This window comes from Neoarius graeffei, chromosome 14, assembly GCF_027579695.1.
Source record: "Neoarius graeffei isolate fNeoGra1 chromosome 14, fNeoGra1.pri, whole genome shotgun sequence".
NCBI lineage: Eukaryota > Metazoa > Chordata > Actinopteri > Siluriformes > Ariidae > Neoarius > Neoarius graeffei.
This window is the reverse complement of record NC_083582.1, coordinates 34,480,345-34,497,760: the sequence shown is the minus strand read 5'-3', so window position 1 is coordinate 34,497,760 and position 17,416 is coordinate 34,480,345. Positions and strand designations below refer to the sequence as shown.

At 43.3% G+C, this 17,416-nt stretch overlaps 1 protein-coding gene across 1 annotated transcript in view; it reads right to left on the bottom strand.

Moving 5' to 3' along the window:
* Window positions 1-17,416, bottom strand: part of prkg1b (protein kinase cGMP-dependent 1b) — a 528,001-nt gene that overhangs the window by 123,084 nt on the left and 387,501 nt on the right. Inside the window, exons 6-7 of the mRNA XM_060939567.1 lie at window positions 12,937-13,014; window positions 12,730-12,821 (exon numbers count right to left, since the gene is read on the bottom strand). Coding sequence (XP_060795550.1) covers window positions 12,730-12,821; window positions 12,937-13,014 — 170 coding nt within the window. The remainder of the gene's footprint in view (window positions 1-12,729; window positions 12,822-12,936; window positions 13,015-17,416) is intronic.

The window sequence follows — 17,416 nt, the reverse complement described above, 5'->3', positions numbered from 1 at the left end:
TGTAGCTAACTACACGTGGTGGAGGCCTAGATTAGCCTTGTGTTGCTAGTATGGGTTTGTGAAAGGCCCTATGGCCTAGCTAAAGTGTGTTTGTTAGGCCTGGTGAGGCCTACTGAGCACGTGTTGCTAAAGATAAGGGTATTAGCCGTAGCTAACTAAAAGCTAGCTTGTGGATTTCTAGCTGAGGTGTGGTTTATCAGGCCTGATGGCCTGCTGAGCACATGGTAGGCCTTGATTAGCTTTGTGTTGCTAAGCAGACAAAAGGGAAGCTGTAGCTAACCCACTAGCTCATAACCATACTGAATCCACTGAAATCTTGAGATCAAGATGTATAATAAGAGAACTATATGTTAGTAGTAAAGAAAAGCATGCACAGCCTATTAAAAAAACAATTGAGAGAACATAGAACAAAATAAATCAACACGCTGTGTGTCTAACAGTGTAACAGATAAACCTGGGTTTAAATTCACACTATTTCAATAAAAGCAAATTCCTAAGACTATCCTAATTATGCCCAAATGCCAAAATCTTACTTAATCCTGCCTTTAGCAAGATATGAAGAACTATTCGCCGGTGTAGTTTCGGGCCTCGCCGTGGGAGCACGTGAGCCGCTCGTGATGGAGGCGCAGAAAGCTTTCAGGTCCAGCAGAGCACTTGGGTGGTTCCCGTGGAAAGCAGAGGGTTCTTGGTCCGAACCTCAGCGTTCGTGAGGAAAAGTCTCTGATCAGAACAAGATGCACAGCGCTTTTGAGTTAAAAAGGATTCAATCGCTTCTTAACTTTTAACTGCCTGGGCTGCAGTCGTGACGTCACTTCTAATGCAAGTAAACCGGTTGTAACTCAGGTTGAGTTTAAAGATCATGCGACTCTAGAGTTTACCTTTGCCAAGGGTAAGTAAGAAAATCGCGCTGAGTGATGGATCTTGCAAGAAAGAAGACGTCTTTCGGGTGGAGAGCGTCCCTTTTGCGCATCTAGACTCGTTGAAGTCCGGACGCGAGAGACAAAGATGGTGGAGCTTCCGCTTGGATTTATGCGTGCATAGCAGACTGACGTAGGTGATCCCGCCCACGCGTGACGTAGGTCACACGGAAGTTGCCTGGGAATTGTAGTTCTGACTCAAGATGGCGGCATGATACCTACAGCAGAGTTTGCATGTTCTCTCCGTGTCCGCGTGGGTTTCCTCCGGGTGCTCCGTTTTCCCCCACAGTCCAAAGACATGCAGGTTAGGTTAACTGGTGACTCTAAATTGACCGTAGGTGTGAATGTGAGTGTGAATGGTTGTCTGTGTCTATGTGTCAGCCCTGTGATGACCTCGTGATTTGTCCAGGGTGTACCCCGCCTTTTGCCCGTAGTCAGCTGGGATAGGCTCCAGCTTGCCTGCGACCCTGTAGAACAGGATAAAGCGGCTAGAAATAATGAGATGAGATGAGCTATATATAGTCCTCTATATAGTAGTTCCCTATATAGTTTGTAGGGAGTAGTGAACAAGTGAGTGATTTCAAACACAGCAATAGTGTCTAAAACCTGGCTATCCCGTTATCCAAATTATATTTTGAAGTGTGCTATTCTTGCAAATTAACCAACAGCTTGTATAGCTAAATGCCACAATTCAATTCAGGAATTGTCACATTGTAATCAAAACGGAGAAGAGCTCTTACACACTCAGACAACAGACATTATTACTTCTGCCAACTGTGTTGGAGGGGGTTATGTTTTCACCTCTGTTTGTTTGTTTGTTCCCAACATAACTCAAAGTAGTGAACAGATTTTGATAAAATTTGGAGGAAAGTTGGGCTATGGGCCAAGGAACAATTAATTAGATTTTGATGCAAATCCAAATATGTGGCTTGGTGGATGTACGCACTCTACCGACTTCCCTTCTAGTTTTCAAGATTATTAGGATGGGGAGGTACTGGTGAGGTACAATCCCATTATCCAAATTATATTTTGAATGTAAATAAATATTTGTTAAAAAGATTAAGGATTTGATTAATGACTTTAAAGCATGGATAGCCAGCATGGTTGGTAACCACATTTGATGATTTGACCGAATATTAAAACTCAATCCTATTACCCAACTTTTTTAAGAGCAAAATGAAGCCACTCTCAGCAGAGAAACATTTTTCAAAATGGTCTGTTGCAGCCTAAGATGGGTTTACGCATGTTTGAATGGTTACATACATTTTTTTTTTTTATATTATTCTTTTAACAGGGACAATGCATATTAATAAAAACATTTACATGTAAATACGCAAGATTATAGCCAACGGCTAATTTGCATCTTTAGTCCCTGTGGCAGGTTGATCTTTGGAATAATAAAAATAATAAAAATAATAATGCTGAAAAACATGCTGAAAAACAATAATCAAAGCATATTTTTCAGCATTACTTGTAATACTCGAGTCTGAGTCATGCCCGAATTTTAAGGACTTGTGACTTGACTTGGACTCGAGCACTGATGACTCGGACTTGGACTCAGACTTTTGCATTAACTGCATTAGGGCTCGTAAATTGGAGATGAGGGCTCTGATTTTTTTTGTAACATGCCATAATAATGTGGCATAAGATTTATATCTACATTAATTTTGTACTAATTTTGTGTCAGTGTCACACCTGTGCACCTTGGCACGTGCATCAGATAGACTCTCGGGCACACTCTGGAGAGCACGCATGCCAAGAGGACTCGCACATGCGCTGTAAACGACTCGCACCTGCACAGGATTAAGGCCCAATCAGCACGCCTATATAAAAACTGTGAAAACGCACTTACTTTGTGAAGTATTGAGTTGCGGTGCTGACACTTTACCAAGCCTTATTTCCTTGTTTGGTTTCCTGATCCTTGATTTCCTGTTTCTCATCTTTGATTCTGCCGAGTCTACAACAGCCTGTTTGTGCTTTCTTGACCTATTGCCTGTTTCGCTGTTTTACGATTTTGCCTGTCGTCCTGGATTGCTTACCTGTCTTCAGTTCTATTAATAAATACACCTTCTGTACTTCCATCTGTCTCCCAACCATCTCTGACAGAATACTTCACATTCCCTGACAAAGAGAATGCACATTCACCTGTTCATATGTCATGGTCAGGAACAAACTAATGTTAATGGCGCTGAAACTGCCAACGTCAAATGGTGCAATTGGAGTGTTCTCGGACTCGACTCAGATTAATAGTGGACGTGACTCAGACTCAACTCGGATCAATAGTGGACTCAACTCGGATCAATATTGGATTTGACTCGGACTCCACTCGAAATTTTTTTTAATGACTTGGACTTGACTCAGACTTGAAGAATGGGGGCTCGAGACTGGACTCGGACTCGAGGTTTAATGACTCGACTACAACATTGATTACAAGGGCCAAATGGTACCTATTCATGAATTCACGTAAGGGGTGTTCACACAGCACATGTTTGCATCGATGCTGTACCGATGTATTTTGTTGCGATATATCTTACAAAATTTTGTGGAGTGTTCACACGTCACAAACCTGCTTACTAGAGAGAAGCGTGTTAGCACCGGTGCAGCCCCACTTGCGTTCACACGGCAGTTTTTGCGACCGTGCTATACGATAGTAATAATGCAGAAATGAAATATGCGCATGCGTGAAAATGTACTTCCTTTTCCCAGTTGTCATGGCATCACCAAGCACCGGGAAAACAACGTGGATGAAGACACCAGTGTTGCCAGATACTGCTGACGTTTTCCAGCCAAAAATATGTTCAAATCTGCCAAAATGCACTCAAAACCGCCCAGTCTGGCAACACTGGAAGACACGCAGTTCTGTTGTTGTTGATATTCGCCATTTTGGAAGCACAAAATACCAGGATGCAAATTATGCAATGCCCATATGTAATCAACTCTCCTCACGCGTAGCGAGTCTACTCCTGTAGCGTTCAGACGTCCAATTTTACATCGGTGCTGCCCCGCAAACTAGCATTTACTCCGGAGTAAATTTCTTAAACCACCTCCCGAGCAGGGTTAGATTTGCACCGGTTTAAGCAGCTTTCAGGGGCTACACCGGTATAACTTTGTACCGTGTGAACGCTCTACCAGGGCAGCCCCGGTGCTACACCGGAGTAAAAGTTGCCGTGTGAACACCCCTGTAGAAAGACAATTGTCTGACTGTTCTGACCCTTCTCATCTCTTTGGATCTTTTAATGTGCTGTTCCTTTTTTCAATGAGTGCCCTTAATGCCATCATATGCCCCCCACCACTATCTTCTAGTCATGTAAAGACAGAGACTGCCTATTTTTCTGAGGACACCTAAAAGTGCCGTCATTGTTGAGATAATTATTACTCCAGTTAAGCTGTCCATTAGGCCTGAACTTCGAAGAAACAATCCTATTGAACACATAATTGCTTTTAAAGTGCTGATGACACGTTTTTGACATCTTTGGCGATGTTTTATAACATAAAAAGTAATTCCCGATGATCCATATATTAATTCACGAAGGCGCCTATTTTACAAGTTATGATAAAAAACGCGGCTATTTGGGCAAATTTGACAGGGCTGCAGCACCCAGGAGACGAAAGAGGAGGAGGAGCTATATGACGTCAGCGAAAGAACCTTCCTCCTCACTTACCAGTTTATTGTTGATGCGACAGGTGTTCAGTTTGTCATTATTAGTATTATTATTATACATATATATTAGTTATTATGCCTTCGCGTTGTGTTGCCGGCTTTTGCTCCAAAACCTACAAGGATGGGGTAAGTTTATTCAAGTTTCCCAGAGATCCCGAGCTGCATGCAAAGTGGGTGAAGCAAGTCAGGCGCACTCGTGACAAGTGGGAGCCCTCACCAACATCCGTCCTGTGCTCTGAACACTTCGATTTGGATTGTTTTGACACCCTTCCCAGCTTAAAAGAATCTCTTGGGTGTTCAGTTCAGCACAAACATGTGTTACTACCATCAGCAGTGCCTACACAGTGTTGCCAGATTGGGATTTTTCCCGCCCAGTTGAGCGGTTTCAAGTGCATTTTGGTGGGTTTTGAACATATTTTGGGCTGGAAAATGTCAGCAGTATCTGTTGCCAGATACTGCTGACATTTTCCAGCCCAAAATATGTTCAAAACCCACCAAAATGCACTTGAAACCGCTCAACTGGGCGGGAAAAATCCCAATCTGGCAACACTGCCAGTATTCTGGAGGGGGTCTACTAGTAGCTATGCTGGATCCAAAGACAGTCCTCCTGTCAGAACATGTCTTGTGAAACGACATAAGATAAAGGTACGTAGAGCTATAGATTCTACATGATAATCATAAATGTAATCATAAAGTCGGCGTGATATCAGTCATGTATTTGCTTGTGAAAGCTTGCGGCTTTCATGTAACTGCCGCCTAGCAACGAGAGGCAAAGGGTAAAGAGGGTAGGCTATCATAGATTCTATTCGGAAGAGATCAACACAATTCTAGACTCCCAAAAGAGGAAGAGCTAGCACTAGAGAGTTCACCGGCGTTTTCATGCGCCATTTCCATTGAGTAGAACCAGAGTAGAACCATAGGATGTCTATGAGTAGAACAGCCAGTGAACCGCAGCATGTTCTCCCGCTGACGTCACAACATGGCCGCGAGCCACGGACCCAGTTTTCTTGCGCTGTGCAATTAAAAGTTGGATATTTGCGTAACAACAGCTTATTTTCACGTAATTATAACAGAAATCTAACATGTTTGCCATGTTGTATAGTTTATTTAAGAAATTGCATAGAGTCATGTTCATGTCATCAGCCCTTTAAATGCAACAAATATTGGCTGGAAGCTATAGGATGGTTTATACAGTCAATTCATCTGTACGACAGTCCACAATCAAGGCTTTGTTTTGTTAATAAGCATGCTGAGGACTTGTAGAAGAAGTCATCATGAGGTGTTTTGAGAGCACTAGAACATCTCTGATAGTCCTGCATTAATGGTCTGAAAAGGTTCTAATTAAAATATAAGGTTCTTGTGCTGACAGGTGTTGAGTACTGTGACTATGGCTTGATGTGTAATTATTCTTCCTGTTGACAGTTAACAATTATCATTTCTAAGATAATGACTCAAATGTTTAAATGATCTAATAAAACGACAATAATAAGAAATTTAGCCAACTGAACTGACTGAATGAATCAGGAATTATTTGCCCAGCAATGTTAGTGTGAACAGAGATCAGTGGCATGAAGAGATGATGCTGAGGCTCTTGTTTAAACTCCGTGAGTGACTTTTACCTCAGGTGACGTGAGAGAGACTTATGTGGATGAAGCTGATAATCAAAATGATAACTCATTTCTCATTGTAAGCTTATAATTATTTAAAATGAGATCTAAACTCAATAGATTAGATTAAACACTGATCACCAACATGCTAACATTAACATTAAAATCACCGACAGGTAAAGTGAATAACATTAATTATCTCATTACAATGGCACCTGTCAAGGGGTGGGACATATTAGGCAGCAAGAGAACAGTCACTTCTCAAAGTTGATGTGTCAGAAGCAGGAAAAATGGGCAACAGTGTAAGGATCTGAGTGACTTTGACATGGGCCAAATTGTGATGGCTAGATGACTGGGTCCGAGAATCTCCAAAATGGCACATCTTGTGCAGTGTTCCCGGGATGCAGTGGTTAGTGCCTACCAAAAGTAGACCAAGGAAGGACAACCGGTAAACCGGTGATAGGGACATGGGTGTCAAAGGCTCATTGATTCACATGGGGCACGAAGGCTAGCCCATATGGTCCAATCCCACAGAAGAGCTCCTGTAGCACAAACTGCTGTAAAAGTTAATGCTGGCTATGACAGAAAGGTGTCCGAAGACACCTGCAATAGTCATGTGAGCATCAGAACTGGACTATGGAGCAGTGGAAGAAGGTGGCCTGATCTGACGAATCATCTTCTTCTTTCAGCTGCTCCCATTAGGGGTTGCCACAGCGGATCATCATGATCTGCATATTTGATTTGGCATAGGTTTTTACACCTTCCTGATGCAACCCTCCCCAATCTATCCAGACTTGGGACCAGTACTAAGGCATGCACTGGCTTGTGCAATCCGAGTGGCTGAGTATTTTTACCCAATCTGCATATCTTTGGACTGTGAGATGAAACCCACGCAGCCATGGGAAGACTATGCAAGATCCACACAGAAAGGCCCCCATTGGCCGTGAAGTCTGAACCCAGAATCATCTTGCTGTGAGGCAACAGTGCTAACCACTGTGCCACCCAGCTTGGGCTTTTATATCATGTGGATGGCTGGGTACATGTGCATCACTTACCTGGATAAGAGATGGCACCAGGATGCACCATAGGAAGAAAGCATGCTGGTGGAGGCAGCGTGATACTCGGGGCAATGTTCTCCTGGGAAACCTTGGTTCCTGGCATTCATGTGGACGTTACTTTGACATGTAGCACCTACCTGAACATTACCAAGTACCCCATTTCATGGCAACCGTATTCCCTAATGACAGTGGTCTCTTTCAGCAGGATAATGTGCTCTGCCACACTGCAAAAATTGTTTAGGAATGGTGTGATGAACATGACAGAGTTCAAGGTGTTGACTTGGCCTCCAAATTCTCCAGATCTCAATCCAATCAAGCACATATGGGATAAACTGGACAAACAAGTCTGATCCATGAAGGGCCCACTTCAAAACTTACAGGACTTAAAGGATCTGTTGCTAATGTCTTGGTGCCAGATACCACAGCACACTTTCAGAGGTCTTGTGGAGTCCATGCCTCAATGGGTCATAGCTATTTTGGCGGCACAGGGGGGATCTATACAATATTAGGCAGACGGGTTTAATGTTATGGCTGGTTGGGATTCTCTAAATGGGATTTAATCCTTTTTCACTTTTAGGAGTAAACATATTTTAAAAGGCTGTCATTGAGATACATGCAAAAACAAGAAACATTTCAATTCAGGAAAATGGATAGTTTTTATAACTTGTAGAAACTGTAAAGATACGTGACTAATTCCATTGATAGCAAGTATCCGACTAACTTTATTCAACATAGGATGACGTTACAGTACACAGCTATGGTGGCCTCCTAGGACCATAATAGTGTCTCACAGGCTATCCTTACATCTCCCTTATTCTGTAAACAAAAAAAGGTCCCCTGTGTACTCTTGTAAAACAAATAATAATAAATAATCTTCTGGTGCCAGAGGTTGCCAGTACTTAGCACACCGTAGGAGGACGGTCTTTACCACCGCCTCATGGAAGACCGACCTTGGTGTCTCGATTCCTGTAGCCTAACCTGAACATGAAACTCAACAGTGTAAGGCTCTACCCATTACCTGACATTAAACAGAACTCATGACCTGATACTAACAGTTTGAACTGATCATTTCCTTTTTTTTCTTTTTTTTTAAAGCAACAAACTTAAGATAGCTCAACTGTGTAATAATAAGCTTACAGCATTTACACTCTTTAGTCCATGTCACTGTCTGCTATAGATCAAGTCTTTCAGGGGCTTTTCTATTGCGCTCTGACCTTCTCAGTGGAGCCGCCTCTGGCTCTGTCATGACAGGTGTATGCTCCTCTGAAGTACCTGGCTGATTGTCTGTTACTGTTCCATGCTGTGCATCTTTGTCCCTGTGCTCCTCTCTTGCAGGAACTGTACTGCTGGCCTCTCTTGAGTGTCCCTGTGTTTTGAGTAGCTGTAACCTGTTTCGTCGGACCACAGCCCCCGTGTCTGTCTGGACTGTGTAGGACCTCGGAGCCACTTCATTCAGCACTGTTCCAGCGTGCTGCCAGTCCTGTCTTTCTGTGTTGAAAACTCTGACTCTGTCGCCAGCCTGTAGAGGTTGCATTGCCTTTGTAGTGCGATCAAAGTATCTCTTTTGTTTTTCCTTTAGTTTTTTCATGGTCTCAAGCACAGGTGTGGTGACTCATTTCTTTACTGCTGGGATCTGTGTCTGTTGTCGTCTGCCCATGAGCAGTTGAGCTGGAGACTTCCCGCAAGCCAGAGATGCTGCTCTATAAGCCAGTAGCGCCAAATAAGGATCCTTACCATTCTCTGTTCCCTTTGTCAGAAGACCTTTCACTATTTGGACACCCTTCTCAGCCTTGCCATTTGCCTGTGGGAAGTGTGGGCTTACTGTGACATGTTCAAATCCATACTCGCTGACAAACTGCTTGAACTCCTGGCTGGCATACTGAGGCCCATTGTCTGAGACTACAGTTTCTGGAATGCCATGTCGTGCAAAGCTGGACTTCATATGTTTAACTACTCCCGTTGCTGTTATGCTCGTGAGCAGAGCCATCTCAGGATAGTTGGAGTAGTAGTCGATCATCAGTAGATACTCTCTCCCTTTGAAGTGGAACAGGTCTGTCCCAATTTTTTCCCAAGGGTGTTCTACCCTCATTTCTGTGAGCAGAGGTTCTTTTTGCTGTCTGTTATGGTAAGTAAGGCAAGTTGCACAGTCATTGATCAGCTCTGCTATGTCACGATTCATGCCTGGCCAGTAAACAGTCTGTCTGGCTAGTCTCCTTGTTTTCTCTATGCCCAAGTGCCCTTTATGCAGCATTCGTAGGACCTCCTTCCACAGTTTTGTTGGAATGACTATTTGGTCACCTTTCAGCAACAGGCCACCAGCTACTGCCAATACATCCTGGAATGAGTAGTACTGCGGGCACGCTTGCTTTGGCCACTCATTTCTCATGTGCCATATCACTTTCTGGAGCTGGTGGTCCACTGCAGTCTCCATTACTATTTTCTCTTTCAGGGTAGAGCTCACAGGTAGAGCTTCCACCATGGCATCCACATGGCCTCTTATGGCTTCATATTCCTCTGGGCCGTCTGTGTTCAGCCCCTGCGCTGGGCTGGCCTTTGACAGAGCATCTGCAACTATCAGGTATTTCCCCGGCTTGTATGACAGCTCATAAGTGTATTTCTGAAGGCGCATCATCATACGCTGGATGTGTGGTGTCATCTCATTCAAGTGCTTTTTGCTAATCATTATGAGTGGCTTGTGGTCAGTCTCAAGTTCAATGTGTGGCAAGCCAAAAACATAGGAGTGAAACTTATCACAGCCAAAGAGGAGCCCCAGACACTCTTTTTCTATCTGTGCGTATCTTTTCTCAGTTTCTGTCATGGATCGTGCAGCATAGGCCACTGGTTTCCAAGCCCCATTATGATCCTGCAGCAAGACGGCCCCCAGTCCTTCTTTTGAGGCATCCGTGGAGATTCGTGTCTTCTTACTTGGATCAAAAAAGGCCGACACTGGCTCTGTGACTAAAATGTCCTTGATTTATTTCCACTCTGTCATGTGCCTGGTGCCAGGACCACTCTGTGTTTGACTGCAGTAGCTGGCGAAGAGCAACAGTCTTTGTGGCGAGATTGGGCACGAACCTTCCCATGTAGTTCACCATCCCTAATGCTCTTTGTACTGCCTTCTTGTCCGTTGGCTGGGGCATGTCAGTCACGGCTTTGATTTTGTTCATGTCCGGCTGCACTCCTGCCGGTGTCAGTTGATCTCCAAGGAACGTGACTCCTTGTGTGCTGAACTGGCATTTCTCCTTGTTCAGTCTGAGTCCGTACTGTTGGACTCTCTGTAGTGCACTGTGCACTCTGCTGTTGAGCTGTTCTTGGGTCTCTGCCCATATGATGACATCATCAGTATAAACCCTGACCCCCTCTAGTCCTTCAAACACATTCTCCATTGCACAGTGAAAAATTTCTGGAGCTGAAGAAATACCAAATGGGAGTCTCTGATAGCTGTAGCGCCCAAAGGGCGTGTTGAAGGTGCACAGCTCTGCACTTGCACTGCCAATTTGCAGCTGCCAAAATCCATGTGATGCATCAAGTTTTGTGAACCACTGTGCCCCAGCCATCTCACTCAGGATCTCTTCCCTCTTAGGAATTTGATATTGTTCTCTGAGGATATTTTCATTGAGGTCCTTTGGGTCCGTGCAGATCCTGAGAGCTCTATTTGGCTTTCTTACGCAGACCATTGAGTTGACCCACTTCGTGGCTCCCTTGGTGGGTTGAATGACATTTAGTGACACCATTCTGTCCAGCTCTTTGCGGAGATCTCGTCTCAGCGGAACAGGAATTCGATGTGGAGCATGCACCACAGGTCTAGCCGTATCCTTTAGTTTGATGCTGTATGTGAACGGCAGCACCCCTATGCCATCAAAAATGTTGGGATACTGCGCTTCCCAGCCGTCTGCCTGTGATGTGGTGACTCTTGTGTTTTTCATCTGCGGTGACTGCACTTTACTCTCTGTCTTGGCGACCTGTAGAACGCGCTTAACAAGGCCCATTTCCTCACAAGCTTGATCTCCCAGTAGGGAGTCTTTCCCTTTTGGCACTATCACAAAAGTTAGACTTCTCTTGATGTGTTTGTTCTGAACTTGTAGCCTGCAGACACCCCACGTTTCAATCATTTGTCCATTGTAAGCTCTCAGTCCCACTTTTTTGTTTTCTATGACTGGCTTGTGATGCAGGGCATTGAAGTCTTTCATTGTGATAAGATTTGCCATAGCTCCTGTGTCAAGTTTCATGTGAATCTCTGTGCCATTCACTGTAAGTGGTACAATCCACCTGTCTGCATTTATTGTGTCCACACTTACTTCAAGTGTTGAAGTGACTTCATTTTCCACAGTGACAGTGTCAGTATAGAATATGTCATCCTCCTCATAGCCTGGCTCACTCTCTTCCATCATATTAATTTGTTTCTTTTTTTTACTAGCAGATAGGCACACTTTTGCAAAATGATTTTTTCCCCTGCACTTCGAGCAGATTTTCCCATATGCAGGGCATTGTCTGAAGCGATGTTTCCCACCGCAGCGCCTACAGTTCATGACGTAGTCTGACCCTGCTTCACATGCATTACTTGAATGTTCCCCCTCAGAGCGAGGTGCACGAGCTCTGACCACCCTGTCTACGCCCGCTGATGTTTGAGTAGTATCGGATGGTTTTCCAAAAATCTTAATCTGCTTCTCTGTCTGTTCGCTAGCTCTGCAAATTCTGATTGCATCTTCTAATTTCAGACTGTCCTCCCTTAGCAGGCGTTCCCGCACCTTTTTATTGTATACTCCCAAGACTATCTGATCACATAGTATGGATGACTGCATGTCGCCATAGTTACAGGATTGCACTTTCAGCCTTAGATCAGTCACATATGAGTCAAACGATTTGTCTTGCTGTTGTAGGCAGCAACGAAAAACATGTCTCTCGTACACCTCATTCTTTTTCGGACTGCAGTATGCATCAAAGTGCTCCAGAACTTTGTTCAGTTTATTTTGATCAGCATTATCTGCAAACTCAAACGTATTGTATATTTCTATCGCTTGTGTCCCTGCTATCGTGAGTAGCAATGCCACTTTCCTCTCACCACTCTACCACTCTTGTCGTTGGCGCCAGTTGCAGTCAAATAAAGTTGAAACGCCTGTTTAAACTGTTTCCACGCATGGTCTACATTTCCTGTGAGCTTCAATGCTTCTGGTGGTTTTATGACATCCATCCCGTCTTCTCACACAGATAATAACTACTTTATACTTTTACTCCTGGTACCATGTAAAGATACGTGACTGATTCCATTGATAGCAAGTATTCGACTAACTTTATTCAACATAGGATGACGTTACAGTACACAGCTACGGTGGCCTCCTAGGACCATAATAGTGTCTCACAGGCTATCCTTACAGAAACGGTACAAATTTCACCGTGTGAAAGGTTTTACCAGGCCACCACCCATATTATTCTTTTTTTTTCTGACACTTCTCTCTACAGGGGTTATGACGTGCACATTTACTTACCCCTGAAGAGCTTTCTCTCCAAACCAGTCCCCTTTCTCCAAACCACGCAGATGAACAATGTCATTGGGTGAATCCTCCCGGGTAACATTCACCTGTTATCACAAAAGCACCATCTTTGAGTCCTGAAGATTTGAATTAGTGCATTAAGAAAGTCAAATCTCACAAAATATAATATAGTCATGCCTATGTGTCGAAGAGAAATCATACCTTTCCTTTACTGATGATGAAGAAGGTATCTCCTCTAGCACCCTGTCTGATTATGTATTCTCCATCACTATAGTGAGTCTAAGAAAAGTGACCGAGCAAGAGAGAGAGAGAGAGAGAGAGAGAGAGAGAGAGACAGAGAGAGAGCACATTAGACTTCGGAATGTTTAACACACCACATGACATCTGTTCACACAGATTTGTGCTCATGTGAAAGCACAAGGATGTCCCTCTCCCCAGCAAACACAACAGTTTCTTCAACTGTATAAACTTTTGAGCAGCTTAACTGCAAATATTATCCTGATGTGAACATAAAGCAGTCCATTAACACAGTATAATAAGCATCCTCAAGGCTGAGACACAAAATCAAGGGCTTCCTCCATCCATTACAACCTGCTTGCACTCTCTTCTTCACTTTTCTTCTGCACTTGCCATTAGTTTGTACAGTAGACCCCAGATATTTGAACTCCTCTGCTTTGACCACCACTATTCCTTGTAGCTATACCACGCAAGACTCAATTAACACATTTTTACCTTTATTTAATCATAGTCATGAAACTTTTCTAAAACAGTGATGAGGTAAAGGCTAGTTTGCTCAGTTTGTTCATTCAGTTGGTAAAAGACATCAAACAATCATTACAGACCATTCAGATCTTCTTCTTCTTTTGCCTGTTCCTGTTGGGAGTCACCATAGCAGATAATATTCCTCCATCTCCTCCTGTCCTCCATATCTTAATCTGTCGCACCAATTGTCCTCATGTCCTCCTTCACCACATCCATAAATCTCATCTTTGGTCTTCTACCTGGCAACTCCATCTCCAGCATTCTTTTCCCAATCTACCCTGGATCTCTCCTCTGTACGTGTCCAAACCATCTCAATCTCGCCTCTCTCACTTTGTCTCCAAGCCATCCTACATGTCCTGTCCCTCTAATATTCTCATTTCTAATCCTGTCCAACTTTGTCACTCCCAATGAAAATCTCAGTATCTTCAACTCTGCTCCCTCCAGTTCAGCCTCCTGTCTTTTTCTCAGTGCCACTGTCACCAAACCATACACTTTCCTTTTCACTCTTGCTGGCAACCTTCTGTCACAAATCACTCTTGACATCGTCTTCTCCTCCATCCATTCCAACCTGCTTGCACTCTCTTCTGCACTTGCCATTAGTTTGTACAGTAGACCCCAGATATTTGAACTCATCTGCTTTGACCACCACTATTCCTTGTAGCTATACCACTCCACTGTCCTCACCCTCATTCACACACATGTACTCCATCTTACTCCAACTGACTTTCATTCCCCTTCTCTCTTGTGCATACCTCCACATCTCTAAATTTATTACATACCGTTCAGATGTTCCAGCATTACAACAGCACTGTACAAGTTATTGTCTTTTTTAATTGTGATCATGAATTTTGGCTTCTGCAATTAGATAAACACAAGGGACTGCACTATGGTCGAGTTTAGCTTAATTTTCTAATTGACTCATTCTTTCATCTTCAGGGATACAGGACACTTCATCCAACAACCATTTTGTCCAATAGTTTTTTTTTTTTTAAGATTTTTTTTGGGGGCTTTTTTCACCTTTATTGGATAGGACAGTGTAGAGACAGGAAATGAGCGGGAGAGAGAGACGGGGAGGGATCGGGAAATGACCTCAGGTCGGAATCAAACCCGGGTCCCCGGATTTATGGTATGGCGTCTTATCCACCTGAGCCACGACGCCCCCCCATTTTGTCCAATAGTTAAGACATTTCTTAACTATTCCAAAGCTTTTTTCATACGCATTATCAATTATTTTATATTTCAGGTATTTGTTTGTTTGAAAAAAGGAGGCATTCTCAATGGAATTTGACTGAAGCAAAACACATTTTTGCAATGTGTAGTTTAACCACCCGCCACACACGCGTTGTGAAATCTAATGGCAAGTAAAGATCGACTCAGACTCGCCTTTCTCGGCGAGTGTGTTCAAAACGATGGGTTCCTACCTAGTATTCATGTAAAATCCAAGAAATATTAGACAAAACCCCTTCTTCACGCAGGACTCTCGGGCGCGCTCTGGACTGCGTGCACGCCTTATTTAGACTGGCTATATGATGAATTAAACAGCTTTACTGGACTCAAAGCTCGGAGAGCAGCCTGTAATGGTAAGGGTCTACTTGTTTACATTCCTTACACCGCTCTTTTGTGTCGAAGCGCTCATACTACGGCACTCGTTTGCTTTACAAAAATTGTTTATTTCCATTTATTATGGGGAGACACAGTCATAAACCTGCTTAATGCACTCCCTTAAATGAATTATGGTTTGTTTATATCTTGATCTTGTCGCACATGTTGTCACCACATATAAAACAAGGCAATCAGAGATAGCAGACCTCACCCCCGCAGCATAACGATGATTTCCTCTTGGCTAGAAGGGGGTCATTCAGATTATATTCATGCACTATTTTCTTATTTGCTTCTTCCATTACTCTAATTGAATATATTTTTGTAGGGTTACAATACATTGCTTTATCAATTTTCAAGGGCATCATTAAAGACAGGCAGTGTGGCACTAGTATTATTAAACAGAGCTGTACAAATCATGGTTCATCCTTTTCTCATAAAGCATAATTGTTCGGAAAATATATATGTGAAAGTACTCTTTCTTTTTCTTTCTCTTCTTTTTGCTTTTCACCACAACATAATTAATTGAATGGGTTCCTATGATCATGATACATCAACCCAATACATTTCATGTCAATCCATCCAATCGTTGCTGAATTATGAGCGAAAATCTGGGGTGGGACACACACACACACAGCCAGGGTGATCACAATACCTTGCCGTCCCACTAGGGGGTGAGGTAATAATTGATAGTGCGTATGAAAAAGGCTTTGGATGAAATGTCTCAACTATTGGATGAAGTGTCCTGATCCCATCTTCAGTAAGCACTTTATTCTGGTCAAGGCCATGGCAGATCCAGAGCCTGTCCTGAGAATACTGGGTGCAAATAGAAATAGATCCTAGGATGAGATGCCAATGTATTGCAGGGAACACACACACACACACACACACACACACACACACACACACACACACACACACACAACTTTCTATCCTTGTAACGACCTTCCATTGGCATAATTACTAATGCAGCTCATTATTGCTGTTACACATAACTCTTACCCTAGCCTTATACCTTAACCTTTTCTTATTTAAAACAGTGTCAGTTGCATATATGTAATTATACACTCACCATTCACTTTAATGGGAACACCTGTACCCCTTCTCAATTCATGCAATTAATTATTCAATCTGAGCTCCTGAGTCTAACAGACTGAGATAACGATACAAAGATTGTGTGAGTTGAATGTGACCAAGTCCTCTAATAAGTCTTAGTTCCCAAGACTCAGGGGATTTCAAGCAGATTTTCTTCAGAGCCGTTGCAAAAATCAACATCTCTCACAGACCAATCCAGCCGCTGTCGTAAAAATCAAAGTGAGGTTCAGCCCCCAAACAGCACATGTCCCACGTACATCCACAGGGTATAGACCCTTCCCACGTGATGTCACGACAAACGCAGCCGCCATTTTGGACATGAACTACCAGTAGTCTACCACAGCCAACAACGAGGAACGACGGCGAAGCATCGAAAAGAATATAGCCATCAAAGAAAGTTTTTACTTTCAGCAAGACTTCCATCATGCCATTATATTGTTGTGCACCTGGATGTAGTAACCATCAACACACAAGGCAAGATTTATCATTTTATCGGATCCCGACAGATGCTGACCGACGGAGAAGATGGATGGTCTCTAAAATATTGGCAAAATGATGTTTATTGACATAGCAATCGTGTGTAATGGGAAGCATTTGCATATCCGAAGTGTTGTGTTTACATCAAAGATAAAATAAACCGATATGACAACGACTGCTGCTGCCAGGTTGGGGACACAAACTAGTAGAAAGGAAGTGTGCCAACAGACTTCCTTTGTGGTCGATTCTGCTTTAAGGTAAGATGCATTTAATTATTCGTCTGCTGTGGGTTTGGAATCGGTAGCCTGACCGATTCGTTCATGTTTGTGGTGCCATTTGTTTGTTGACGCGTGTTGAAATGGAAGATTGGTTGTTGACATGATTTCCAGTGATGCTTTGGTGCTGCTGTGGATCAGATGTGTTGAGTAGCCTGACTGTTTTTTTTTTTTCTTGCGTGTGGTATCATTGTTGACGCGAGGTTGTTTTTTGAACATGCCAATGCGGACACGATTTCCCCTGATGAGTTATGACTTCAGACGCGATGCGTGTGTGGAGGTGTGGAGTCCGCGTGATATGTGCGTAAGATAGGCTTCTCATGTGTTTGGAGATCCGCGCTCTGAGACAAGCACAAGCACCCCCCCCCCAAGGGAAAAAAAGGGACCCCCCGAAAATATCGGCATAGTTCGAACACTGGGTTGGAGAAAGTAATGGCAAATAGTGAGTGCACAAACCATAGAAGGTAAACTGT